Source organism: Hemiscyllium ocellatum, chromosome 46 (genome assembly GCF_020745735.1).
Source record: "Hemiscyllium ocellatum isolate sHemOce1 chromosome 46, sHemOce1.pat.X.cur, whole genome shotgun sequence".
Lineage (NCBI taxonomy): Eukaryota > Metazoa > Chordata > Chondrichthyes > Orectolobiformes > Hemiscylliidae > Hemiscyllium > Hemiscyllium ocellatum.
The window spans coordinates 4,272,006-4,299,603 of record NC_083446.1 but is presented as its reverse complement, the minus strand read 5'-3'; the positions used below and the strand labels follow the sequence as shown (position 1 = coordinate 4,299,603).

Here is a 27,598-nt window from a genome sequence, read left to right as displayed (position 1 = left end):
CCCTCTGACAGTGCGGCACTCCCTCAGCACTGACCCTCTGACAGTGTGGCACTCCCTCAGCACTGACCCTCTGACAGTGAGGCACTCCCTCAGCACTGACCCTCTGACAGTGCAGCACTCCCTCAGTACTGACTCTCCGACAGTGCCCACTCCGTCAGTGCTGACCCTCTGACAGTGCGGCACTCCCTCAGCACTGACCCTCTGACAGTGCCCTTTCCCTCAGCACTGTCCCTCCGACAATGCCCACTCCCTCAGTAGTGACCCTCCGACATTGTGGTGCTTCCTCAGCACTGACCCTCCGACAGTGCTGACTCTCTGACAGTGCTGCACTCCCTCAGCACTGACCCTCTGACAGTGCGGCACTCCTTCAGCACTGACCCTCTGACAGTGCCCACTCCGTCAGTGCTGACCCTCTGACAGTGCGGCACTCCCTCAGCACTGACCCTCTGACAATGCCCACTCCATCAGCACTGACCCTCTGACAGTGCCCACTCCCTCAGCACTGACCCTCTGACAGTGCCCACTCCCTCATCACTGACCCTCCGACAGTGCAGCACTCCCTCAGTACTGACCCTCCGATAGTGCCCACTCCGTCAGCAGTGACCCTCCGAAAATGCCCACTTCCTCAGCACTGACACTCCAACAGACCCTTCAACCCAACTCATCCATGCCAAACAGATATCCTAAATTTAATCTAGTCCCATTTGCAAGCACTTGGCCAGTGTCCCTCTACACCCTTCCTATTCACATACCCATCTAGGCGCCTTTTAAAATGTTGTAATCAAGCTCACTTCCTCTGGCAGCTCATTCCATACACACACTACCCTCTGTGTGAAAAAGTTGCCCCTTAGATCCCTTTTAAATCTCTCCCTCTCATCTTCAACCTCAGTGCTGGCACTGAGTGTCAGTCTTAAGTCTGGGTAGTGGTCTCCCATAACCTCAATGCAGGAGCCACCTCAGGCAGGCAAGAAAACTACCCACTGTTCAGAAACTTAAATTAACAACATGTTGTGTGTGTGAACCCTGCACACGCCTGAGAGGTTTGTAATTCGTAAATTGGAGCCAATCTGTTGGTGGGAGGCTGTCTTACTCGGCCAATGAATGTCAGGTGAGGGAAAGGGTTGTGCTCAGAACACAAATTCCCTCCTCCTCTTTGATGAAGCAAGTTACGTGTGTCTGTGATCGGCGTTGTGGAAGATGGCGCTTTCTCTGCTTCAGAGTCTGGAGATGTCGATTTACGCAGCTGCTTTTATTTGTGGGATTGTCAGTGCTGCTCTGGTTACAGTTACTCAGGTATGGACCCAACTGGGAGGAGAGAGAGAGAGAGAGACACCCCCAGGGTGTATGTGTGGGAGCAGAACAACTATAGCCCTCATTTCCTCTGACACAAATATTAATGTGGACTTTGTCTTGAAATCAGACCCCTTGTCCAACACGGAACAAAACTTTGCCACCAGGAGGAGAAAACAAAATGTTGTTGAGGCCACTTTTTAAAAAAAATACTTCTGGTATTTTCAGATGCGTTGCTCCTTCTTTAGTCGAGAAACTTTTTTTGTCTCCCCCCCACCCCCCAGAGGATTCCATCCGAGTTGTAAAAACTGTTTACTTGTTAGTTGTGGGAGTTGGGGAAGTGAGAGGTTAGGTGGATGGTTAACACTTTTTTGTTAGCATAGAATTAGAATCTCTTCGGAAATAAAACGGTTTCTTTTTCAAAATGACCCCCCCCCAAAGCTAAGTGGTACTGGGAGAGCATGGAGTGAGAGAGAGAACTTTTTGTAAATAACTTCCCCAGTGTTAATCTGGTAACTAACACGTGCTGGACAATATCAGTTTCACAAATCCTTCTCCACTCTGAGGCAGAGGACAAAAGATTATCACCAGCACCTAACTGTTGCAGTATACAGTCAGGGCTTGCTTTATTAGCATAGTCATAGAGCACAGAAACAGACCCTTTTGGCCCATCTAAACTAAACTAGTCTCAAATGGGCTGCTGGGAGAAAGTGAGGACTGTAGATGCTGGAGATCAGAGCTGAAAATGTGTTGCTGGAAAAGCGCAGCAGGTCAGGCAGCATCCGAGGAACAGGAGAGTCGACGTTTGGGGCATGAGCCCTTCTTCAGGAATCGTCGACGTTTCGGGCATGAACCCTTCTCCTGAAGAAGGGCTCATGCCCCAAACGTCGACTCTCCTGTTCCTTGGATGCTGCCTGACCTGCTGTGCTTTTCCAGCAACACATTTTCAGTTCAAATGGGCTGCTGGCCCATTTCCCTCAAGTTTTCTTATGTATGTTTTTATCCAAATGTCTTTTAAACATTGTAACTGCATCCACCACTTCCTCAGGAAGTTCATTTCACACACGGACCAACCTCTGTGTCAAAGAAATTTGCTCTTTGTGCATTTTTAAAAACTCTCTCCTCTCGCCTTGAAAATGTGCCACCGAGTCTCGAAATCCCCCATTATAGGGAAAATATAACTGCCATCAACACCAATACCCCTCATGATTTTATAAACTTCTATAAGGTCACCTCTCAACCTCCTACAGTCCAGTGTAAAAAAAGATCCCAGCCTATACAGCCTCTCCTTATAATGCAAACCTTCCACAGAGATGGACAGCATGGAAACAGACCCTTCGGTCCAACTCATCCATACTGACCCAGATATCCCAACCCAATCTAGTCCCACCTGCCAGCACCTGGCCCATATCCCTCCAAACCCTTCTTATTCATATACCCATCCAGATGCCTTTTAAATGTTGTAATTGTACCAGCCTCCATCACATCCTCTGGCAGCTCATTCCATACACGCACCACCCTCTGTGTAAACATGTTGCCCCTTAGGTCTCTTTTATATCTTTCCCCTCTCACCCTAAACCCATGCCCTCTAGTTCTGGACTCCCCGACCCCAGGGAAAAGACTTTGTCTATTTACCCTATCCATGCCCCACCATGTCTTTATAAACCTCTGTAAGGTCACCCCTCAGCCTCTGGTGCTCCAGGGAAAACAGCCCCAGCCCGTTCAGCCTCTCCCCATAACCCAGTAAACTCTCCAGGAGAAAATTTTAATAAGTGGGGGTGGTGGAGCCACACAGGACGAGCTCTGTCTCTGCTTTCTAGTCAGAGTCTGGAAAGGGTTAGTGTTTTGATTTCTCGTCCCGTCCCCGTTCCCCCCCCCCCCACCCCTGCAAATGGGCTGTGTTATCCCGCTCTGAGAGGGTATGCAGTGAAAAAATGATGTGAGTGCCTGCTGCTCCCAAGTGCAAGGCAACAGCTTGCATGTGCTTCAAAAACAAGGCATTTGTAGCTGCTAGGTGATGTCCCTCACAGTCGAGTAGCTCTCTGGCACTCCCTGAGCTGATTCAGAGCCAATTTGTGCACGTCAAGATCCCATGACCAGCAATTTGAGTAGATACTGTGCTTTATTGAAGTTGGGGGGGGGGGGGGGGGGAAGTGGTTGACCCAGGGGAGGGGAGAGGAAAGGAGAAAACTCGTTTTTGCATTCTAATTGAAACCCCTTCCCCACACATCCCTGAAAGGTGGCAGGATGGGTGTATAAGGCAGTAAGGAAAGTATTTGGGATACTTTTCCTGACTGGATAAGGTGCTGAGTATAAGAGCAAGGATGCAATGCTGGAAATCTCATGGCCACAGCTGTGGAGGTTTGTCGACAGTTCTGGTCCCCACATTACAGGACGTACAGGGGAACTTTACAAGAATGTTTGCAGGGTTTGTAAAGTGCAGCGATGCAGAAAGATTGGATAGTTTCGGGTTGTTTCCTTTTAGAACAGAGGAGGCTGAAGGCCGGCTTAATCAAGCTGTACAAAATAACGAGGAGGTTGGGGAGAGCGGCCAGATCTATTCCTTTAGTGTCGGTAGTGTGGTGCTGGAAAAGCACAGCAGGTCAGGCAGCAACTGAGGTGCAGGAGAGTCAACTTTTCAGGCAAAAGGCCTTCCTGATGAAACGTGGACTCTCCTGCTCCTCGGATGCTGCCTGACCTGCTGTGTTTTTCCAGCACCACACTCCCGACTCTGAGCTCCAGCCTCTGCAGTCCTCACTTCTGCCTATTCCTCAATGGTCAATTTCCAAAGGGTTACAGATTTAAGGTTACTCGCAGAAGGATTAGAGGGGACGGAAGCGATAATCTTCTCACCCAGAGGCTGGTGGGTGTCTGGAATTCTCCGTCCAGTTCAGTGTTTGCGACCGGGAACCCCTTCACTCATTTAAAATGAAGCCGGGCCTGCTCCTGAAGAGCTGGACCTGCAAGGTTACAGACCCCCGGCTGCTGGCCGATGGGATTTGAACGGGTGGCTAGTTTCCTCGGCACAGACACGAGGGGCTGAACGGCCTCTTTCTGCGCTGTAACGTTTCAGCGGTCGTTTAGTTCTAACAGACTCACTTAAGTTCTGTAGAGGGAAGGAGTCCCATGCCTCCTCTTCTTGCCCGCACTCTGGTATGGCGCAGTTCGGTGGCTATGATCTTAGGAATGTGTCTGAGACTGGAACCTCAGAATGCCTGTCCTCTGTCGCTGAGCGGGTTATTCCAGTAGTGCTGGGAGGGCAGGCCAGAAGTGGAGGAACTTGTTTTGAGGGTTTTTTTTTAATGCACCCCTTTCCAACATCCAGCGAGGTCTTATTTCTGCGTGGGCTGTTTTGTCTTTTCAGAGATTGAGACTTTGCTGGCCCATTTTGAGAGGTTGCTCAGCTGCCTTCTTTAACTGCTGCAGTCCACTGGGGAAGACTGTGGCCTGGCGGTATTATGGCTGGACTGTTAATCCAGCCTAAGGGTCCTAGGTCTGAATCCTGCTGCAGCAGATGATAGAGTTTGAATACCTGGAACTAAAAATCTAATGATGACGGTGAATCCATTGCTGATTGTTGGAAAAACCCATTCTGGTTCACTAATGTCCTTCAGGGAAGAAAACTGCCATCCGTGCCCTACACTTGACTCCTGACCCACAGCAAGGGGTTTGACTCTGACTTGCCCCCTGGGCGATTAGGGATGGGTAATAAATGCTGCGTCATTTCATGAACGAATAAAGAGAAATGTTCTCAGGGAGGGAACTCCAAGAATCTTTTAAAAATTCATTCCTGGCCAGCATTTATTACCTATCCCTAATTGTCCAGAGGGCAGTTAAGAGTTAACCCCCTTGCTGTGGGTCTGGAGTCGCATGTAGGCCAGACCGTGTAAGGATGGTGGTTCCCTTCCCTGAACCAGGTGGGTTTTCCCCAGAATCGGCAATGAATGGTCACCATTATTCACCCAATTCCAAATTTTTAAATTAAATTCAAATCCCACCATTCGCTTCCCAGAACACTACCCGAGTCTCTGGATTAACAGTCCACTGTGGGGGTGGCACAGTGGTTAGCACTGCTGCCTCACAGCGCCTGAGACCCGGGTTCAATTCCCGCCTCAGGCGACTGACTGTGTGGGGTTTGCACATTCTCCCCGTGTCTGCGTGGGTTTGCTCCGGGTGCTTCGGTTTCCTCCCACAGTCCAAAGGTGTGCGGGTCAGGGTGAATTGGCCATGCTAAATTGCCGTAGTGTTAGGTAAAGGGGTAAATGCAGTGGAATGGGTGGGTAGCGCTTCGGCGGGTCGGTGTGGACTTGTTGGGCCGAAGGGCCTGTTTCCACACTGTAAGTAATCTAATCTGAATCTGTTTGATTCAGTGACCCTGAAAGAACGGCAAAGGATTTCCAAGCCAGGATGGTGAGTGGCTGAGAGGGGAACTTGCAGGGGGTGTGGTGTTCCCATGTATCCCCTGCCCTTGTCCTTCCACATGGTAGAGCTCTTGGGTATTGAAGGTGCTGTCGGAAGGTTTGGTGAGTGGGGAGCCAATTGTTATCTCTCCCTGTGTGAAGGGGTGATTTTACAATGAAGGGTATGCTGTGAGGGGTACAGGTGAAGACTTGACAGACCTCTGGTGTCTCTCTCTCTTTCTGTCTCTCTCTGTCTGTCTGTCTGTCTGTCTCTCTCTCACTCCTGGTGCTGAGGTGGGTAGGTGGTGTCCCAGATACAAAGGACACTGGTTTTTCCAAGGTGGAAGTTTCATTCCTGATGACACAGGATTGTCAGTCAGCTATGTCAGCGCCCACCTCTCCCCTCTACCCCCACAACCCCTGGCTCTCTGTCTCCCCTCTGTACCCCCACAACCCCTGGCTCTCTGTCTCCCCTCTGTACCCCCACAACCCCTGGCTCTCTGTCTCCCCTCTGTACCCCCACAACCCCTGGCTCTCTGTCTCCCCTCTACCCCCACAACCCCTGGCTCTCTGTCTCCCCTCTACCCCCACAACCCCTGGCTCTCTGTCTCCCCTCCACCCCCACAACCCCTGGCTCTCTGTCTCCCCTCTGTACCCCCACAACCCCTGGCTCTCTGTCTCCCCTCTGTACCCCCACAACCCCTGGCTCTCTGTCTCCCCTCTGTACCCCCACAACCCCTGGCTCTCTGTCTCCCCTCTGTACCCCCACAACCCCTGGCTCTCTGTCTCCCCTCTGTACCCCCACAACCCCTGGCTCTCTGTCTCCCCTCTGTACCCCCACAACCCCTGGCTCTCTGTCTCCTCTCTGTCTCCCCTCTGTACCCCCACAACCCCTGGCTCTCTGTCTCCCCTCTGTACCCCCACAACCCCTGGCTCTCTGTCTCTGCCTTTTTCTCCCACCTCCCCCAATGCCCCCCCCCCCAGTTGTTGTGAGTCCTCTTCCCTGTGACTGCCCCCACACTCTTCCCCCACCCTCTCCCTTGCTCCTGCCCTCTCTCTCTCCAATCCCTGGGAATATTAATGAAATGACGCTCGTCTCCTGATAGATCTCATGATTTGAGATTTTTTTGTTTGCCTTGCGCTCTCTTGATTAATATTCTGGATAACACCGTGTCCCCAAAAACACAGGACTTGAATTTTGATAGCGCCTTTGCGTGATCTGTAGATTTATTAATTGATTAAAATGGTTTCATTTGCACGCAGCAAGCTCGCACGACAACAAAAAAGTCACGTCCGTTGATGTAGCTCCGGCCTTTAATGTTGTAAACTTCCCCAGAGCTTGTTTAACGCAGCAAGAGGCCTGGAGAGAAACGTCCAAACCTGCAGACTCTACCACCTTGACAAGGCCACTGCTCAGCCATGCCCCCCACCCAAGCCTAGAGCTCCCTCAGTCTCTACACTCGGGTGGGGGGGGGGGGGATACTTGGCGAGGGAATTTGGGGGAGGGGATACTTGGCTAGGGAATGGGGGGGTTGGTGAGGGGATTTGGGGGAGGGGATACTTGGCTAGGGAATGGGGGGGTTGGTGAGGGGATTTGGGGGAGGGGATACTTGGCTAAGGAATGGGGGTGAGTTGGTGAGGGAACTTGGGGGAGGAGGCTTGGCTGGGGAATGGGGGGGTTGGTGAGGGGATTTGGGGGAGGAGGCTTGGCTGGGGAATATGGGCGGTGTTGGTGAGAGGATTGGCTGGAGATCGGGGGGGGGAATGAAGAATTGTTTGGAGATTGAGGGGGTTTGGGGGGGGATGAAGAATGGCTGGCTGGAGAATGAGGGGGGCCGTGAGGGTCACTGGGGGTTGTGAGGGACTTTGGGGGCGAGGTTTGGTGAGGGGCGTTGGTTGAGGGTTTGGGGGTCAGCGTTGGTGGGCATTGGTTGAGGATTGGGGGGCCGTAGTTGGCTGGGGATTTGGGAGGGGTGGTTTGGGGCATTGCTTGGTTGGTAGGGGATGGGGTGCTGTTCGGGCAAGGTGAAGATGGTGAGCGCTGGTTCCCCTTTAGTCTTGGTGTTGGTCTCTGGGGTGAAGGGGGGCTCCTGGTTGGAGTCTGTGATCCCTCCGCCTGTGCTCTGGTTTCAGGGAGAGTTTGGCTCCGGTTGTATCCTCTACGGCGTGGCTAAGTACAACTCCACGGCAAAATCCCTGGTAGTGGAGCAGTTTGGCAGTGTCACCCTCTGTGGCTTCATCAGTGCCGTCTCAGTGGGCATCGCCATCTACTGTTTCTGTACCGTCTTCTACTTCATCTATACCAGCTTCATTGAGGAAACAGACAGGTGAGTGTTGGAGCCACTGTGCCCGCTCGCGGTAGACTGTCCATGGTGGAAGACCCCCTAGAGAGATGTACTCCAAATCCCTCCCTTGGCTGCCAACTGCGCGATGCAGCGCACCGGTTTCCTGGGACTTGCCTGACCGCCCCAGTCGCCTCCACCCACTGAGAGGAGGCCCCCCTCCCTGACATCTGGGTGTCCTCTTGATAACACTCCCGCTGGTAGAGCTCCCGCACACCCCCAAAAAGGTGCCCTTTAAATCCGACCGAGAACGGCTCCTGACGAGGTGAGGCGTCACGTGGTCTCCTGTGCCCGGCCTCCTTCCGATGGCGCTATAGCAATGCAAGTTGCGGGGCAAACAGGAGTGCGGGCTACAGCCAGGGTTTTTAATGGAGTTCGGGTGAGGATAGATCGATATTAGGAAACTGTGAGAGAGGAGGAGGAGGCCATTCAGTTTCTAGGGCCTGCTACCCCCATTCAACATGGCCAGAGCTGATCATCCAACTCAGTCCCACCCTGTGCTCCGTATCCTGAGAGAGTCCTTCAGTCTAAAAGGATCAAACTCCTCTTTGAAAACATTCAATGTTTCATCTTCAACTGTTTTCTCCGGCAGAGAGTCTAGCAGGCTCCCCAACCCCCAGGTTAAGAAATTTTGTATCTCAGTCTAAAACAGCCTCTTGTAGAGTGAGAGCCCCCGGGTCACCAGGAGCATCCTTCCTGTGTTGACCCTGTCTAGTCCTGTTAGAATTTTGTAAGTTTCTATGAGATGACCCCCCCCCCCTCTCGTTTTTCTAAACTCCAGGGAACGTTGTCCCGTCGTGGGCGGCACAGTGGTTAGCACTGCTGCCTCACGGCGCCAGAGACCCGGGTTCGATTCCCGACTCAGGCGACTGACTGTGTGGAGTTTGCACATTCTCCCCGTGTCTGCGTGGGTTTCCTCCCACAGTCCAAAGATGTGCGGGTCAGGGTGAATTGGCCACACTAAATTGCCCATAGTGTTAGGTAAGGGGTAAATGTAGGGGAATGGGTGGGTTGCGCTTCGGTGGGTCGGTGTGGACTTGTTGGGCCGAAGGGCCTGTTTCCACACTAAGTCATCTAATTGATCCGGTCTGTCTCTGATCTGCAGAATTGACCTGTGACCTGTGGGGGGGGAGGTGAGAGATGAGGAAGGACAGGGTTGGGTGGGGGTGGAGAGATGGACAAGATGGTGAGAGACAGGGATGTAGACTGTGTGTGGGGGGGGGGGCAGGTTGGGAAGAAACTGGGAGGAGTTGGGGGTGGGTTTGGGATGGAGAGATGGGGAAGGGGTTTGGGGAAAAATTGGAGATTATCGAGGGGGAGTGATGCTGGCGTGGGAAAGACAGAGAGGTGGGGAAGAGGTGCCTGGGTGAGACTGGGGATGGAGGGAGAGACCGAGGGGATGGGGAGCGATGGGGTGAGACTGTAGCGGGGGAATGGGGAGATGGCTGGTCACACTGAGACTCAGTTTGTGTTTTGGATCCTCAGGGGCTCACGATGGCTCATGACCTGCCTGGTGACAGCCGGCGTCTTCCTCTTCCTCCTCCTCGTCGCTGGCTGCCTCCTGCGAGTCGGCCTCAGCTCGTTCTGTCAGTCCCTTCTCTCGGAGACCATGCTGGGCATCAAGAGGTAAGGAGGACCGGTGCCAGGGAGCGGTGGTGCCATGTGGCTGCAATCGTCCCAGTCCCTGGCAGAAGGGGGGGGGGGGGGGGGCGGGGAGGTGTATTTGGATGATGAAGCATGGGGCCTCCAGAGGCAGGGAGTTGGAGAGTGCAGCCCTCGCTCGTTACAAAACCGAGAGAGAGCCTGAAGGACCGAGGGCAGAGAGAAGACTTGCATTTCCCTAGCGCCTTCCACCATCTCGGAACCACACGGCCAACAAATCACTTCTCTTTTTGAACTGAGGCCACTTCTGTCGTTGTGGCCAACTGTCACGCAGCAGCAGTGTGAATTACTGAGGACATGTTCTGTTTTTTTTTTGTGGGGGTAAGGGTTTCTTAGCTGACTGTCTCATCTGAAAGTCAACTCCTCCATTGGCGCAGCGCTGACCCTCTGGTGCGCCCACTCCTTCGGCGCTGACCCTCTGGTGCGCCCGCTCCCTCAGCGCTGACCCTCTCTGACAGTGTGCCCACTCCCTCAGCGCTGGCCCCTCCAATTGGGCAGTATTTCCTCTGGGATTGTGTAGTCCTGGATGTCGCTTTTGATGTTTGTCCGAGTGAGCTGGGAGTTATGGGAGGAGCAGAGCTTCATGGCAAGGCTGTGTGGTTGGGGGGGGCGCGATGGAACAAACACAGACTGTGCCTGGGTCTAAACCCTCTCTTGTTCCTCAGCTGCGCAGATGGCGAGAAAATGAACTGGACGTCACCGTACAACGGTTCCCAATTCTACCAAAACTTCACCAGTGCTGAGGTGAGACCGAGACCGTTTCACTATTGTGTTCTTTAGTGTTATGACCTTTTCTGTGTCTGAACCCCCACTCTGTGCCAACGTCAGCTTACCTTAAATTATGATACCCCTCTGTCGGCCCAGTCCCCCCCTGGCTCTGTGTACTCCCTGTCGGCCCAGTCCCCCCCTCACTCCGTGTACTCACTGTCGGCCCAGCCCCCCCCCCCCCCCCCGGCTCCATGTACACGCTGTCGGCCCAGTCTCTCCCCCCCCCCCCCCCTCACTCCGTGTACTCGCTGTCGGCCCAGCCCCCCCCCCCGGCTCCATGTACTTTCTCCTGGAATCCCAGTGAAGTGGGTATTAGGTACAGTCTGGTGAATTTCTGTAGTGCGTCTTGTAGATGGTGCACACTGCTGCTGCTGAGCGTCGGTGGTGGAGGGGGTGGGGATATGGCGCCAGTCGAGCAGGGGCTGCTTTGTCCCTGGATGGTGTCGACTTTCTTGTGTTGTTGGGGCTGCCCCCGACCAGGGTCAAGTGGGGAGTGTTCCCTGCCCCGACCAGGGTCAAGTGGGGAGTGTTCCCTCCCCCGACCAGGGTCAAGTGGGGAGTGTTCCCTCACCCTCCTGACTCGTGCCTTGTTCTCACACACAACTGACCTACCATCCACCGAAATCACCACCTCCATTTTTATTGAAAACCAGTATTTGCCACCAATAAAAACACCCCTGTAGCAGGTTCAACATTTTCCAAGCAAAAGTCCATGAAGGACGATGCAAACCATAAGGTGGAGGGAGGGGAGTGGGGTGGGAGGGGGATGGGGTGGGGTGGGGAGGGGAGGGGAGGAGGGGTGGCGGGAGGGAAGTAAATGAAAATGGAGTTGGAAGGGAAATGAAGCCCTGAACCCATCCCACAGTGCCCACCTCTCTCTCTGAAGGCAGTGAGAGCATTGAGCATGCTCCCTCTCCCCAGGTCAAACCTAACCACCAGAGGGGCGGAAGTTGCTAGACACCCCGCACCCCACCCCCCCGTCCCCACCCTCCCCCACAGCCCTCTGCCTGGACCTGTTTATAGCCAGCTGAAAATGTGTTGTTGGTTAAAGCACAGCAGGTCAGGCAGCATCCAAGGAACAGGAAATTCGACGTTTCGGGCATAAGCCCTTCATCAGGAATGAGGAGAGGGTGCCCAGTAGGCTAAGATAAAAGGTAGGGAGGAGGGACTTGGGGGAGGGGCGATGGAGATGTGATAGGTGGAAGGAGGTCAAGGTGAGGGTGATAGACCGGAGTGGGGTGGGGGCGGAGAGGTCAGGAAGAGGATTGCAGGTTAGGAGGGCGGTGCTGAGTTGAGGGAACCGACTGAGACAAGGTGGGGGGAGGGGAAATGAGGAAGCTGGAGAAATCTTCTTCCTGACCTCTCCGCCCCCACCCCACTCCGGCCTATCACCCTCACCTTGACCTCCTTCCACCTATCACATCACTATCGCCCCTCCCCCAAGTCCCTCCTCCCTACCTTTTATCTTAGCCTGCTGGACACACTCTCCTCATTCCTGATGAAGGGCTTATGCCCGAAACGTCGAATCTCCTGTTCCTTGGATGCTGCCTGACCTGCTGTGCTTTAACCAGCAACACATTTTCAGCTGTGATCTCCAGCATCTGCAGACCTCATTTTTTACCTGTTTATAGCCAGCCTGGTCAGGCCCATGTGGAGATGCTCCGACCTGCTCACGTCGCTCCTGGATTTGTGGCTGCACAGGTTTACCTGCATTTATAAAAATAAAATCACACGACACCAGATTACAGTCCAACAGGTTTATTTGGAAGCTTTTGGAGTTATCTGATGAAGGAGCGTCGCTCCGAAAGCTAGTGCTTCCAAATAAACCTGTTGGACTATAACCTGGCGTCGTGTGATTTTTAACTTTGTCCACCCCTGCCCAACACCGGCTCCTCAACGTTGAAAATAATTGCGTCTTTGCAACCCGCTGACGGCTCTGAGCACCGTCTTGTTTCTGCAGACCTCGACCTGGGTGAATTTCTTCTTCTGGCTCGTGGTGTTAACCGTCCTGGTCGTGCAGTGGAGGCGACTGGACGGCTTCAGGCCGATGAACGGGGCCGACCCCGAATGGAGCACGGCCGTGGCCGGAATCACGTCCGAGACTAAACCCTTGATCTCGTCGGGACCCCGACCGTGAAAACCCCTCGCGGTCACTGCAGTGGAAACGTGGGAAGAGCTGCAAGGAGAGTCGCGTGAGGATTGTGTGTATTTGCCTGTTTGTGTTTGTAAAGGTTTCCCCTCTCTTCCCCTGCTTGAAGGATTCCGTATGACTGACTAAAGATGAGTTCCTGTGATTCCAGCCTCAGTCACTGCCCAACTGGGACTTGGTGCTAATGGGTGGGGTACCATTTTGCCTGCGTGTGCATGGAATACATAAAGCTGCTGGCTTGTGTCTGTTCAAAGTGACTACCTGTTTTGAAATGGTTTTGTTTTACTGTGGACCAGCGTCCAACCAGAGTTGATTATAGTTAAGTTCCTTTATCTGGGGGGGAATGGTCTGGGAACTGAGAGAGGTTTTCTGGGGGTGGGAAGGGGTCATTGCTGTGGGAGAGGGGGAGGAGGACTGAAGGCTGTTGATTCATAGGCACAGGGTGAGTGCTATGTCATCCTGGCAGAGAACCTGAGACAGTCACCCATCTGATCAGCAACAGCTTTTCAGTGACATGTGGACAAACTGGTTTATGTAACAAATCATCTGCCAAACTAAAGCTTCCTTCTCTGCGCTCCTTGGGACAATTTGTAAACGTGTGAGTTAAAGCAGAAAGCGACAGGGAGGGAGGGCTAAGACCTCAATCACTCGAGGGTACAGTTAACTCCTCTCAGTACTGTATGAATGTCGACTCTCCCCTTACATTGGTATTCTTGCAAACTGTCCTGAGTGCAAAACAAAAGCAAGTTTTTCTTTTTTTCCCCCAGCAATAACCAAGCTCTGTATCACCAAGCAGCTAAATAATTCATCTTCTAAACCTTCCTGTAGTTGTTGGTGTTAGATAGGGACTGTCCATTTACCACCTGCCACACCCCCACACACCCCAGCTGCCCTGGTTAGTCTATTTGACACTGCAGTCCCCTCATCCTACTGCTGCCCTTTGTGGGGGTTGCCGGTTATACTGCAACATGTTAAATTTCAGCAGTTAACCACTGCTGTGTTTGGCGGCACAATGGTTAGCACTGCTGCCTCACAGCACTGAGGTCCCAGGTTCGATTCCAGCCTCGGGCAGACTGTATGTGGAGTTTGTCTGCGTGGGTTTCCTCCGGGTGCTCTGGTTTCCTCCTACAGTCCAAAGATGTGCGGGTCAGGTGAATTGGCCATGCTAAATTGCCCATAGTGCTAGGTGCATTAGTCAGAGGGAAATGGGTCTGGGTGGGTTACTCTTCGGAGGGTCGGTGTGGACTGGTTGGGCCGAGGGGCCTGTTTCCGCACTGTAGGGAATCTAATCTACTCTGAAAAAACAATTACGTACAGCAGGAGATAGAAAAGGTCCAGGCCAATGCTTGCAATAGGTCAGCACCGTCTGTAATATCGGAAACAGGAGTTGGCTATTCTGCCCTTTTCTGCGTACTATTCAGCAGTGGCCTCCACCTGCTTATCCATTTGCTCAACTCTCCCCTGAGCCTGTGGCGAAGGGTGTCTGTTGACTGAGAGTGTGAAATGAGGTGAGCCAGTCTCTCAGTGCAAACTTACTCCTGGACCTCACTACTGATTGTGAATCCATCGAGCTGCACTCTGCAACGTGTATCCCATCTCAGCCCGAAGGTCAGCAGTTTGAACCCCATTTCAAACTGGGCCGTGACAGCACCAAGGGGAAGGGTGTGCTGGCTGCTACAGTACGTTGGATAAAACGGAAAGCAGAAGGGTACCCCTCGAGGAGGGTTCGACTGTCTTGTGGCTGAGATTTGAAGAGAGAAGCTCTTGTGGGTACAGTGTGTTGCATCCCGGGTTCAGGTCACAACTGCTCCAGGGATGTGAAACGATATTGGCAAACAGATTTGGTTAGCAAATGTCTGAAGAGAAGATGAGGGGTTTCTGCCGCCTGACCCTGACCTGGTGTGTGAATCAGATCAACTGTCTTCCACTTTGTTCAATTTCTTTAAAGCACAAAATGTAGTTTTATTCAAAAGGAGGAGACAAGATATTGAGAAAACCACCACTTTCTACTTCCTCCTTGTTCTCCCAAGTGATCTTGAAAAGGAGCTTTTTGTTATCACGGACACTCCATCACTTCTTCAGGAAGATTCCACCCTCCTTAACGTCAGGCGTATGGTAGTGAGCATTCACACACATGCTGTGTCAGATTGTAGTGGTGGAAATGTGTTGCTGGAAAAGCGCAGCAGGCCAGGCAGCATCCAAGGAACAGGAAATTCGACGTTTCGGGCATAAGCCCTTCATTCAGCTCTGATCTCCAGCATCTGCAGTCCTCACTTTCTCCTCATACACTTGTAGTGCAGGGATCTGTAACAGGATTTAAGTTGACTGCTCACCTGTAACTGATTCCTGGATTCATTGATTTGCTGTCACAGGGACTGAGATACAGTGGGGAAATGTTGTTTTGCGCGCAGCACAGGCAGATCATACCACACCAAGTGCATCAGGGTAGCAGAACAGAGTGTGGAATACCGTGGTCAAGGTGAAGAGAGAGAGATCTGAACTAACATTTGAGCTGTCTTTTCAAAAGTCTGATAACAGCAGGAAAGAAGCTGTTCTTATTCAAAGTTTTATATCTTCTTCTCAACAGAAGAGAGTATAATTGGAATGGGAAGGGTGTTTGATTATGTTGGTTGCTTTCCCAAGGCAGTGGGAGGGATGGATGGAAGGCTGGTTTGTGTAATGGACTGGGCTGAGTTTGCGGCTCTGTAGACTGTTGGCTTCCTTGGAAGAGCAGCTATGGATCCAGATAGGTGCACCCTAGAAAATATCCTATCAAAAATTGGCAAGATTGTGGGCATGCTGAATTTCCTTAGCCTCCTGAGGGAAGCAGAGATGTTGTTGTGCTTTTTGGACCAATGTGTCAACATGGGTGGACCAGGACAGATTTGTTGGTGATCATTTGTCCCAGAAACCTGATGTTCTGGAATATCTCCATCTCAGCAGCATTGATGCAGCCTGGGGCGAAACTTCCACTCTGCGTCCTGAAGTTAATGACCAGCTCCTTCATTTTGCTGACATGGAAGAAAAGATTGTTGTCTTTACACCGCCCCCACCAAGCGCTCTCTACATCCTGTATTCTGTGTTGTTTATTCTTTTGAGATCTGATGGTGGTGGTGGTGTCAGCAGACTTGTAAATGGTGTTAGGGTGACATTTGGCCACACAGTAATGAGTGTATAAGTACAGAAGGGAGCTTGCAAGGTAACTATGTTGAGAAGGATGGTGGAGGTGGTGTTGCTGTCCATTCTTACTGAATGCAGTCGATGGGTCAAGAAATGGAGGATCCAGTTACAGAGCAGGAAAGCTGAGACCTAGGTCTGAGTTTATGAATAAATTTATTTGGAATTATGTTGTTGAAGGCAGAACTGTAGTCAATAAGTAGGAGCCTGACATAGGTATCCTTGTTATCCAGATATTCCAGGGATAAATGTAGGGCCAAGGAGATGGCTAGGGGCCTGTTGCACCGATTTTAGTGAATTGCAAAGGACCAAGGCAATCTGGGAGACTGGAGATGAAGTGAGCCAGGACTAACCTCTCTAAGCACTTCATAATGATGGCGGTCAGAGCCACTGGGTGCAATCATTGAAGAACGCTGCATGGTTTCTCTTTGGCATTGGAATGATGGTGGCCTCGCAGCAGGCAGGGAACTTCAACACGGTAACAAGGAGAGGTTCAAGATGCCAGCGAATACTCATGCCAACTAGTCCGTGGACTCCATCTTGGCCAGTCACTGTCCGTGGGTTAACATTTTTAAAATGGTGATTGGAGATCGAATGGAAGTGTTTGAACTAATGCCATGGTGCATTTATAAATAAATAAAATCTGTTTGCGTTCTCAAACTTGGCTCCAGTGGTTTCTATGGGGTGTGGCTCGGGGAGGAATGGAGACACTGAAGGCCTGGATTGGAGGGAGTGTGATGGAAAGCATGGTGGGTATGAGGTTAAGTAGCTGAGAGTATCCCAGAAACAGGTTGGAGGATGTGTTTTTAAAATATTACCACTGAACTAAGAGGCATTATGGGAATAGAATCAAACAAAACCGCTATAGGACAGAGATACTGCTGAACCTGGCATGAAGTAACAGCTCCCCTATTAAACAGATGGAATCATGTCCTCGTCATCCTCATTACGAGGCTTTGCCAGTTCAGCCTCCCTGATGCTGAGGTGAATGAATCCAGCCTCCCCACCGAACTGGATTTCCACAGCTGGAGATCTCTCGGCCCTCCTCGGTGGCCAGCAGCTACCCAGAATGGTAACGGTGCTCCCGTTCACTGAAGGGCTGTGCCACAAAGTCCAAGCTTGGTTAAGTTCAGTCCATCCTCCTGTTTACCAGGCAAACACGTTAAAAAGGGCCCTCAGTCGATCATAAAGGATTAGGAGCCCGCTGGGGAAAATAATTCCCAACAGTAAGAATGCTCAGATTCTTCCTCATTGCTCAATAGGAGGCTCCCTCTTTTGAAACTGTGCCCTCTCGCTGTTGACTCTCCCTTGAGGGGGAACATCTTCCCTGAATTTTCCTGTGCCATGCGTCCTCAGGATCTTTCAAGATCACCCACTCGTTCTTCTGAACTCCAATGGATACAGGTCCATCACGTCAATGCTTTCTGCATGTTTAGGGAAGGCAATGACCTAGCGGTATTACCACTAGACTATTAATCCTGAGACCCCAAGTACCTGGGTTCAAATGTTGCCCTGGCAGCTGGTGTAATTTGAATTCAATAAGAAGGTAAAGTTAAAGCGTCTTAAAGATGACAGTGAACCTAATGCTGATTGGAAAACCCATCCGATTTCACTAATGTCCTTTCAGTCAGGGTTTAAGCAGTCTGATCTACCCCCACAGCTACAGCAATGTGACCCTTTGCTACCCTCTGGACAATTAGGGACAGGCAATAAATGGCCAGTAATGCCCATATCCCAATGAACTAAAAGGCATTGCAGTTGAATGAACTCTCTCTCCCAAAGATAAAATACACTGAAGAGGTCAAACAGGGAACAAGTAGGGCCCCAAGGGGTGCATTCTGTGTGAGCGAGAGAGAAGCTGTAGGATATTGGAAAGTTATTGAATGAATACCTTTCTTCGGCCTTTACTCCAGTAAAGGAGAACACAGATAGGGAGTTCAGGAAAAGAGATTGTAAGGAACTTGCTCAGTTTGACACAGGAAATGGGGAGGTATTGGAGGCTCTGTGGGACATAAAAACAGACAAATTCTGTCATGATTTGGAGATGCCAGTGTTGGGACTGGGGTGTACAAAGTTAAAAATCACACAACACCAGGTTATAATCCAACAGCCTCGTGTGCTTCTAATGAAACCTGGTGTTGTGTGATTTTTGACAAATTGTGGCTCATGCCCGAAACGTCGATTCTCCTGCTCCTTGGATGCTGCCTGACCTGCTGCGCTTTTCCAGCAAAACATTTTCATGATCTCCAGCATCTGCAGTCCTCCCTTTCTCCTAGAATGTTGGAGTTGTACAAAGTATTGGCCAGAGTACTAGGGGTAGTTCTGGTCACCGCACTACAGGAAGGATGTGAGCACACTAGAAAATTTCACCAAGACGTTGTGTGAGAGGGAGAAATGGAGCTACAAGCAGAGACTAGGCGTGGATTGTTTTCTTAAGAGCAGAGAAGACTGAGGAGGGGACACGATTGAGGTATATAAGATTATGAGGGGTATGGTCAGGGTGAAGAGAGAGAGCAGCTGTTCCTCTTTGTTGAAAAGGTCAATTACAAGGTGGGGTGGAATAAAAATTTGGGGAAGGAGCAAGAGATTCAGAGGGGAGTTAGGGAAAAAAAACCCTTTTCTCTCAGTGGATGGTGGGACCCTTGAATGCACTGCCTGAGAAAATAGTGCAGGCTGGAAATCTTCCAATCTATAAAGAAAAATCTGAATGAGTATTTCAAATACAACATTGAAGGGCAAATGCAGGAAATTTGGATTAGCGCACTTTTAGTGGTACTGTAGACTTGATGGGCCTTTTCTGTGCTGTAGGAATCGATGAAAGTTAGGAGACCAAAGCTGAATGCAGTGCTCCAAGAACAATCTCAACAATTGCTGTGGTTCAGTTCGCCGAGCTGGGAGTTTTTGTTGCAAACGTTTCGTCCCCTTTCTAGGTGACATCCTCAGTGCTTGGGAGCCTCCTGTGAAGCGCTTCTGTCATGTTTCCTTCAGCATTTATAGTGGCTTGTCTCTGCTGCTTCCGGTTGTCAGTTGCTGTCTGCTGCAGTGGCCGGTATATAGGGTCCAGGTCGATGTGTTTGTTGATGGAATCAGTGGATGAGTGCCATGCCTCTGGGAATTCAACAAACACATCGACCTGGACCTAATATACCGGCCACTGCAGCGGACAGCTGGAACTGACAACCGGAAGCGGCAGATTCAAACCACTATAAATGCCGGAGGAAACATCACAGAAGCGCTTCACAGGAGGCTCCCAAGCACTGAGGATGTCACCTAGAAACGTTTGCAACAAAAACTCCCAGCTCGGCAAACAGAACCACAACAACGAGCACCCGAGCTACAAATCTTCTCCCAAACTTTGAATCTCAACAAGGACCTGGAACAAGATTTCCCTACTTCTACCATCCATCCCTCTTGCAACGAAGACCAACATTCAACATGCTTCACCACTTGATGCACCTGAATGCTGTCTTTTTTTTTTGATTCATGTACAAGATTCCTCTGCATGGCAGTTCCTCCCCCTTTAAATAATATCTTGCAATCCTACTCTTTCTGTCATCGTCGATCTGTTCAAAGGCACTTGAGAACGGTGTCACAGACCATTTTAAATACAGGAGATACTAGTTTTTTTCAGACCAGACAGCCTGGGCAATCTGGAACAATTCATAAACGGAGCGGAGGTGAACAAATAAAAACTTGCCACGTTGTATGGAAATATGGTGTCTAGCATTGTGCCGTTTCTAACTGGGGAGCATTTGTGATGGAGACTACTGCCGATGGAGATGTCATATAGCAACCAGCGCCAATCAATAAATCAGCAAAGAAATGTACACCTCAAATATCACAAAGTTGACCATATTATTCTGTCCAATTATTACGGTGGCTTAGTGGTTAGCACTGCTGTCTCACAGCACCAGGGTCCCGGGTTCAATTCTAGCCTCGGGTGACTGACTGTGTGGAGTTTGCACATTCTCCCAATATCTGTGTGGGTTTCCCCCACAGTCCAAAGGTGTGCAGCTTAGGTGAATTGGCCATACTAAATTGCCCACAGTGTTAAATGCATTAGTCAGAGGGAAATGGGTCTGGGTGGGTTACTCTTCGGCGGGTTGGTGTGGACTGCACTGTAGGTAATCTAATTAGAGTTGTAAATAAATTTATTTACCTCAATGTTGTTCAGTTGAATGACCACACGAAATATCAACAATTGATTCAATGTTGAATACTTCGATGTCCGGAGAGCCGGTTGAAGGTGTAAGTGAGAAGGCTGTCTGTTGCTAAGTTGTATTTAAGCCAAAATTGCATTATTATTTAAGTGATTTATGCTGTAAATAAAGAATAACAATGACCTGTACACCCTCTGCATTACATTTCTCTTATTTAGTGTGTGCTTTTACATTGATTGTGTGGACCTCTTGATTATATGGAATAGTGAATCAATCAATCAGCACACGCCTGGTCCCATAGGTGCTGATTAATAAAAAATGTTTGCTGTGGTTTTAAGTGGTCACTGAAGCTGTTTTACAAGGCTGGGACTTTTTCACTGGAGTGTAGGAGGTGGAGGGGTGACCTTATAGAGGTTTATAAAATCATGAGGGGTGTGGAGAGGTGTCTTTTCCCTAGGACGGGAGATTTCAAGATGAGAGAACTTTTTCCTAAGGTGAGAGAAGATTAAAAAAAGACACAAGGGGCAAATATTTTACACAGGGTAGTTTGCATGTGGAATGAACTTCCTGAGGAAGTGGTGGATGCGGGTACAGTTACAACAATTAAAAGACATTTAAGTGGAGATCCAAGATGGCGGCGACTCAGCAAGTCTGAGTTTACAGTGCTCTTCCCAAAACCTGGGTAAAGTGAGTTACTCACTCCCACCACACTTACCAAACCACCCAAAAACATTTTCTAACCTTAATTAGCTGTTTACTATTATATTTAAGCAGTTTAATATTAAGTGGATAATGAGTAAACCAAAAGGATCCCACAGCTCTCAGAAAACAAAGACCCCTCCCCCACCCTCCTCTCCTCCTCCGGCTGCAGCTGATGTAAAAACAGGCCTTGAAGAGATGATTGCCAGGCTGGAAACGACACTCGTCAATTTCATTGCAGAATCCAGACAGAGATGGAATGCATTCGAAGAAAAGCTGCAGAAACACAGCCAGGCTCTCGAGGAATTACAGGGCCGAGTGAAGGGGGCGGAGCTAAAGGCCACGACCTCCGAGGCTGCAGCACAAACAGCTGCAGAACAGGTGCGAGCTCTGGAGCAGAGAGTCCGGGCCTTTGAAATTTACATGGATGACCTGGATAATAGAAATCGGAGAAAGAATATCCGTCTTCTGGGCCTCCCTGAACAAGAAGAGAAGGGACAGTTAGCAGTATTTCTGGAGCGATGGCTGCCCCAGCTTTTAAACCTGGGGGCTGAAACTGACCGGGTAAGGGTGGAGTGGGCCTACCGGGTCGTAGTACGCGGATCTGGCCCAAACCAGCGCCCACGCCCGGTCTTGTTCCGGCTGCAGAGTTATAGGGAGAGGCAGATACTCCTGGACGCCTCCAGAAAGCTTGGTAAGGATCCTAAAGCCATGATCCATGAAGGATCCAAGATTATGTTATTTCAGGACTTCTCCCCGGCTTTGGCACGAAGGAGGAAGGCGTTTGATGAGGTGAAGAAATGTCTAAGGAACTTAAATATTCAATACACCTTACGCTACCCAGCGACGTTATGCTTTACCCACGAAGGATCAGAGTATAATTTTAGATCACCAGAAGAGGCTAAGGAACTTTTAGACTCGTTTAAATAAATCGTAAGAGACAATTTATGTTGGCTTGCCTCTTCCACACTCCGTGGGGAGAAATGGATACTTTACTTTACTTTTGCTTCTGGGAGCAGGGTTGTCTTCCCTTGCTATTTTATGTTATTATACTTAACTGTAATTTGTTGGAGTTGTAATTTTATAGTTGTGTGTTTGTATGTGGCATTGATGCTATCAGATATACTCAGGTATGGGTGGGGCGCTCACTGTTAACTCTAGCTCGGTATTATATCTAAATCCTATTAAGGAGCGCCCGGGTCAAGGGTGGGACACTGTTTGGGAGAGGATATGGTGGACCTTTAGAAAGGAAGTAAGGCCCCCTGAGAATAAGGGGGAGGATCTCCATTCAAACATGTTTTATTTTTTTTGTTCTTATTGTTTGGAAATAGTTTCCTTTTTATTATACTGTTATGAGTGTATTAGAGAACATTTTCTTTCGTTTGAAGGATGTAAGTGACTCAACTATACACTCTGGATAATTGTGGATTAGATTAGTAGTTAACTGAGTTTCATTGTTTTTCTTTCTTCTTTAGTATCATTCCTTTGAATTTTGATGATTATATATTTAAGATCTATTTTTATATTAATGTTTGTGCTTGAAAGTTCTGTTTATTTTTGTAAATCTGTCAAAATATTAAATTAATAAAAATATCTTTAAAAAAAAAGACATTTAAGTACACAAATGGGAAAGGTTTGGGGCGGGGGGGGGGGGGGGGATTTGGGCCTGGGGCAGGCAGGTGGGACTGGTTTAGTTTGGAATTATGTATGGAATGGACTGGTTGGTTTGAAGGATCTGTTTCCGTGCTGTATGACTGTGAAGCAGAGAGGTATTTTTTAAACCAGAAACAATGCTATTGACCTTAATAGAGTGAATTCTGGATAAGGTTTAAAACACTGAGAATGCTGAGGGAGAAAAAGGGTATTTTCTGTACAGACTGTGTATTTAAATACCAGATGTAATGTTTCCAGAAAGTTCTTCCCGAGCCCAGTCTCCAACAGACCGCACAGAAATAGCCGTCTCCAATCTTCCTTTTATTTACACCATCCATTCACAGAAAAAAATTACATTCATTAAAAAATTGCTACTTGCAAAAATGTGTTTGTTTTTGCCTGAACAAGAATTTGTACAGAAGATGAAAAAAAAATAGATTCACATTGGAGGTGTCAGGGATCTGCTGTCAGTCACTGGTGGCTGCGAGGTGGAACACAAATCTCTGGCTTATCAACTCATGTCAACTTACAGACTACCATCGGCACTGTGCAACAACAGACAGACAACGCTGGTGAGAACCTGTCCTTTACAGTAGCAGCAGAAAGGGATCAGAGAGCAGGATTAGTGTTACACTTGAGGTGAGGCCGTGTCAAGGGCATTCAGCCAGGAGAGGATCCTGTCCAGCCAAGACCCGCTCACGGGACGCACTCACTGTGTCTCGCTCACGGCAGCTTTTACCTTTTCAAAAGGTAAGGGGGGGGGGTAGGACGTGGGGTGGAGAGCGAGGAAAAGGGACGACAGAAAGGCCGGTGTTGGGGGTGGGGGGGGGGGGGGTTAGCGGCTGACTCTGGGTGGCAGGGTGCTCACATCTTTGAACAGACGGCTGAGACAGACAGCGGAAGTCAAGAGTACAAGACAGCCTTTTAGAATGGCCGTAACTCTTGACATGAAACTGTGCTGGGAGTCATCCGCTTGGCTACTCCGTGTAACTGAGCACTGTAAATCCCAGTATGAACCAGCCTGGGATTTCAGGTACCCTTCTGGTGTAGGTCGCTGTACCTGTGCCCAGTTATTAGGTCTCACTTCAAATTCCAAACCCCTCCTCCCAGGAAATCGGCTCACTTACCTGCAGGCTGCCACCAGGGAACGCAGCAAGAGCGGGCACTGGAGCCACAAGGAGATGACAGAAAAGGAAATTCTTTGGCTTGTGGAAATCAGGTCGGAAAGACCAACCCATCTCGCTCTCGTTCTGTCTCAGCTGCTGCACAGGGCCCCTTACTTGGTAGTGCACTGTGAGGGAAGGAGCATGAGATGTCAATCCAGATGTTCACTCCCAGCAGGGGGTTATTGGGTACAGACTCCACCTTGGGGGAGTGTGGAGGGAGGAGCAAAGAAGTAGGGCAGGTGGAGGTAAGGGGGCAAGGGAGCCTGCTCTCTTAAACACCCCCCACCTTGGAGAGAACAAAGCGAGCACATAACGACACACCAAACGTTACCGAACCCTCCTACAGATTAAAATGTTGCCGTGGCCTTCTTGCTCTCCACGTTAAATATGAGGAAGAGGAGGGCGAAGAAGGAAGGGTGCCTGACGGTAACACCTGCCAGGAGGAACAACACGCAAAAGATGCCCGGTCTCCTCGAAACAGACGTCGTTTTCTTCAGGGGTAACATCACAACCGCACAACGGACACAAAACACCTCGCGGATTCGTTACCGGTGCCTGGCTGTCTCTTCCTGCTCATCAGGGGCTGGGGGATGGTGTTTGATGGCTGAGGGGCTTTAGAAAAACGCAGGGTAAACAGAAATCGGTCCCTTTTTTTTCAGTATGTACATAGTTCACACGCCTTCGAGCCAGGCCACCGGCTCGTCTCAGCTGTGTGGGTAATACTGACTGTAGTTCCACGGGTTCTGATATCCATACGATCCATAAGGCTGCAATGAGAGAAAAAGACAACTGGAAGATTGGTGCAAGACACTGCCTCCTGTGGAAAGCCCAGCCCAGCCTACATTTGCAACTAAATGCTCTCGACTGAGCCAGAGGGCTCGAGCTTTTGGTGAGACGCCAGGTGAGGGGTGAAGAATCTCTGAGCACTGCTGCACACTTTGCCCCATTGGACAAACTGTTGCCGCCGTTTTCACACATTTGTTCCTCACCTGCTCCTGGGATGAGTGCATCACTGGCTGGGCCCAGGAATTACTGTCCGTCCCTAACTGCCCCCCCCCCCCCCCCCGAGAAGGTGGTAGTGAGCTGCCTTCTTGAACAGCTAACACCGGTCTGCGAGTGCACCTACACCGACTACGCCCCTCCAGAATTATGACCCAGCGACACTGAAGGAGCGGCCAATGTATCCCCAAGTCGGGATGGGTGAGGGGTTCAGCGGGGAATTGGCAGGAGGTGGTGCTCCTCTGCATCTGCTGCCCTGTACTTCTCAGGGGGACACGGCTATCAGAGAGGTCACCAAAACAGATAGTGGGCAGGTAGAGAGCAGGCAACATTGTGGAGCGTGGGGTGGGACTGTGCACTAACAGGAAGAGAGACCATTGTCCACAGACATATTCAGGCTGACCAGAAGGGCTCCTATTTGCTGCCTGAAAGGGGCGAGTGTGTTGAGGGGAACAGGGAAATTCTGGGGGGGTTGGGGGGGGGGGGGGGGGGGGGGTGAGGGGGTGGACAGAGCTGTACCTGATACCACGCGCTGTAGTTGTATGCTGCCTGGCTGCTGGTCACATCGCCACTCATGAGGGCAGTGGAGCTGGTGCTGGTGGTGGCAGTGCTTGCTGTGCTGATGGCGGAGGCGTCGTCCATCCTTGCTCGCTTCTCCTCGAGTTCCTCAGTGCTGCACAGCCAAAGGGTTACATCATCAACAAACACCCTCGGTGTTCTCAGGGAAGAGGGTCAGTGGCAGACTCCTGTCCGTGAAGGGATGACTCATGGGCTTGGAGATCTTGGCCACTTTTGTGTGCCCTCGTGAACCCACACCCCCAGCCCACTCCCCCATCAACCTGCACCCCATTGTGTACAACTGGAGGGGTTTACCCCTTATACACAGGGGAGGGGGCTTCTGCACAAAATCCAGGTCCAGCAGGGCTTACACTGGGCCTGGGGGGGGGCGTCCCTGAGGGGGCACCGCGACCCCTCAAAGGGGCGCTGCACTGCTGGGAGGACCAGGGCTCAGTCAAGAGGCTGGAGTCCGGAGGACTGATTCTGCATTTGATACCTCAACCAATATTAAAAAGGAGACAATTTGATCAACACAGATTTAGCAGGATATGGTAAATACGCTGTTGTCTGCAAGGGGCAGGGACGTGATGCCTTCAGGAACACCAAAAGTGAGCACTGTCCTTTCATGCTCAACTCAGTGGGATCAGGGCACTCTCTGCCAACTCTTGGAAGGCTGGCTGCTCTCTCGCATTGCAAACAGACAGTAGGCCAGGAGCAACAAGTGACACTGCAAAGGCAGCAAAATCAAACAAGCAAACAATCAGCTAGCACTCACCCGTTCTCAGCTGCTCGCTTCTTACTGGAGTTCTGCTTGAGGAGTTTCTGATGCTCATCATAAGCGTGTAACAAACTGTAGTTGGGGAGGAGGAGAACAAACATGTGGGACACTAATCAGGCTCTGACAATGGGATACAGCAGACATACACCACCTCAGGCTGCAGCCTGTAGCTAGTGAAGGGGCTAAATCACTCACCGCTTCCGAGAGAGAAGCTGAAATGGTTGTTTAATAGTCTCCAACCTCAGATCCCCAGTTGTTAACAGCCCAGCTCTTTCTAATCTTGGCTGAAGGTAGCTGGCATCACCAGTCTGCAGACCTGACAAAGGGCTGACTTCTGACAGCGCAGCCAGGCGGATATTCACAGGGGTCCTGGTGTGGTGGACAGGTAGGGAACCACTGTGAGGGCCCTCTCACAATAAAGAATCCAGTCTGAATGGGACGCCTTTCACATTCGAAAGACCCAATGCACTCAATGTTAACGAACACTGTCACGCACACTCACAGGAGCACCTTGAATATCTGAACGAGGTGGGCGGGCACTATTTCGTTTGCATAATCAATTATTCAGTTAATCAATTAAATGCCTTTCCTCTGGGTCTTGGAGTTTTAAAAGTCTGTTCTCCACTTAGGTGATGACACACACGAGCCTCTAACCCCACACCTGCCTCTCCCAACCCCATTCAACATTGCTCCTCCCACCCTTCTCCGCCATGCGGCCACCCCCGTCCCTCTCCTGGGCAGCTGGACTGTACACCAACAAGACTGCTGCAGCTGCCTGTGTGGGGCCAGTCTCCAAATAGTGTGCGCACGTGCGCGCACACACACACACACACACACACACACACACACACACACAGCTTTTTTATTGACAGGTTCCACTCTGCCCTGTACAAGACAACGTTAGAGAGGTTATCTGTGGAAGGAAGGGGGGGGCTTAGGGCACAGCCCTCTGTAGAACTGCAGGGAATATGTGTGTGTGTGTGTGTGTGTGTGTGTGTTGGAAGAAGAGAGAGAGCGGAAGGTCAGTCATTTGGAGACGGTGCCTGTTTAATCAATCAGTGTAAACAAAAGACGCGATCAGTGTTGGAAACACGTCTTGGATGTAATGTTTCTATCCGGACCTCGAGATCTCCTTCAGATAATCAAAGTTCCTCAGTCAGACGGAAGGGTAGGGAGCCTTTATGGAAGGGAAAGTGGTTTGGAGTACTGGTGAGGGGGATTAAGTATTCCAATCAGCGGAGACAGAAAGTGTGTGGGCTGGCAGTGAGACACTCAATTGTTAGTGTGGGCAGTGTCTGATCCACAGTCAAGCATCTAGCACAGATAGGGCGATCTGCATCCTGCTTCAGTCCTGCTCCCAGCCTCTTTATCCCCCTCCACTGGTCTTTGACTGTCTGACATTGTTGCCCCCCACCACCTTTCTGGTCTCCCCATTCTGAGTGGAAATATTCTCCTATGCTTTCGGAATTTGAGATATTCCGGAGTGCAGGAGGTGCAGCATGTGCTTTTCTGACAGACCCGACAACTCACAGATTTCGCGTCCCCCCCCACACCCCCCAACTGATACCAAACAGAGACACCCACCTCTGTACGTTGCAGCCAAAATCCTCCAGGAACTCAACTCTCCGCTGGGAGAAGACAATTTTGGTTTCGAGGGGGAGAGAGCTGACCAGCACTTGCTCGAAGCAGCCCAAGATGTTGCCCTCGTTCACGCGGATGTCACTGCTGAACTCCAGCTCCAACAGGTTGAGGTAGAGTTTGGGGTTGTCCTGCTGAGGCCAAAGGCTCTGCATCAGA

The 27,598-nt window shown here is 50.5% G+C and overlaps 2 protein-coding genes across 2 annotated transcripts in view; one reads left to right on the top strand and one right to left on the bottom strand.

Annotated features, from left to right (window-relative positions):
- The first annotated feature begins 1,131 nt into the window (after positions 1–1,131).
- LOC132836111 (transmembrane protein 179B-like) lies at positions 1,132–12,868 on the top strand. The gene is made up of 5 exons (XM_060855386.1): positions 1,132–1,293; positions 7,824–8,017; positions 9,518–9,658; positions 10,360–10,438; positions 12,423–12,868. Exons 1-5 carry the CDS (start codon positions 1,198–1,200, stop codon positions 12,597–12,599), a joined length of 687 nt encoding a protein of 228 aa, XP_060711369.1. The 5' UTR covers positions 1,132–1,197; the 3' UTR covers positions 12,600–12,868.
- A 9,739-nt stretch (positions 12,869–22,607) lies between these two features.
- LOC132836103 (pre-mRNA-processing factor 39-like) overlaps positions 22,608–27,598 on the bottom strand; it is a 28,764-nt gene continuing 23,773 nt past the window's right edge. The window contains exons 11-14 of the mRNA XM_060855371.1: positions 27,386–27,570; positions 25,799–25,873; positions 24,985–25,138; positions 22,608–24,233 (exon numbers count right to left, since the gene is read on the bottom strand). Coding sequence (XP_060711354.1) covers positions 24,171–24,233; positions 24,985–25,138; positions 25,799–25,873; positions 27,386–27,570 — 477 coding nt within the window. The 3' untranslated portion in view covers positions 22,608–24,170. The remainder of the gene's footprint in view (positions 24,234–24,984; positions 25,139–25,798; positions 25,874–27,385; positions 27,571–27,598) is intronic.

Excerpts from the sequence above, each read along its gene's own strand:
- LOC132836111 (XM_060855386.1), top strand. The coding sequence starts at position 1,198 with ATGGCGCTTTCTCTGCTTCAGAGTCTGGAGATGTCGATTTACGCAGCT. Across the intron at positions 8,018-9,517 it reads TTCATTGAGGAAACAGACAG|GGGCTCACGATGGCTCATGA; the intron begins GTGAGTGTTGGA and ends TTGGATCCTCAG. Across the intron at positions 9,659-10,359 it reads ACCATGCTGGGCATCAAGAG|CTGCGCAGATGGCGAGAAAA; the intron begins GTAAGGAGGACC and ends CTTGTTCCTCAG.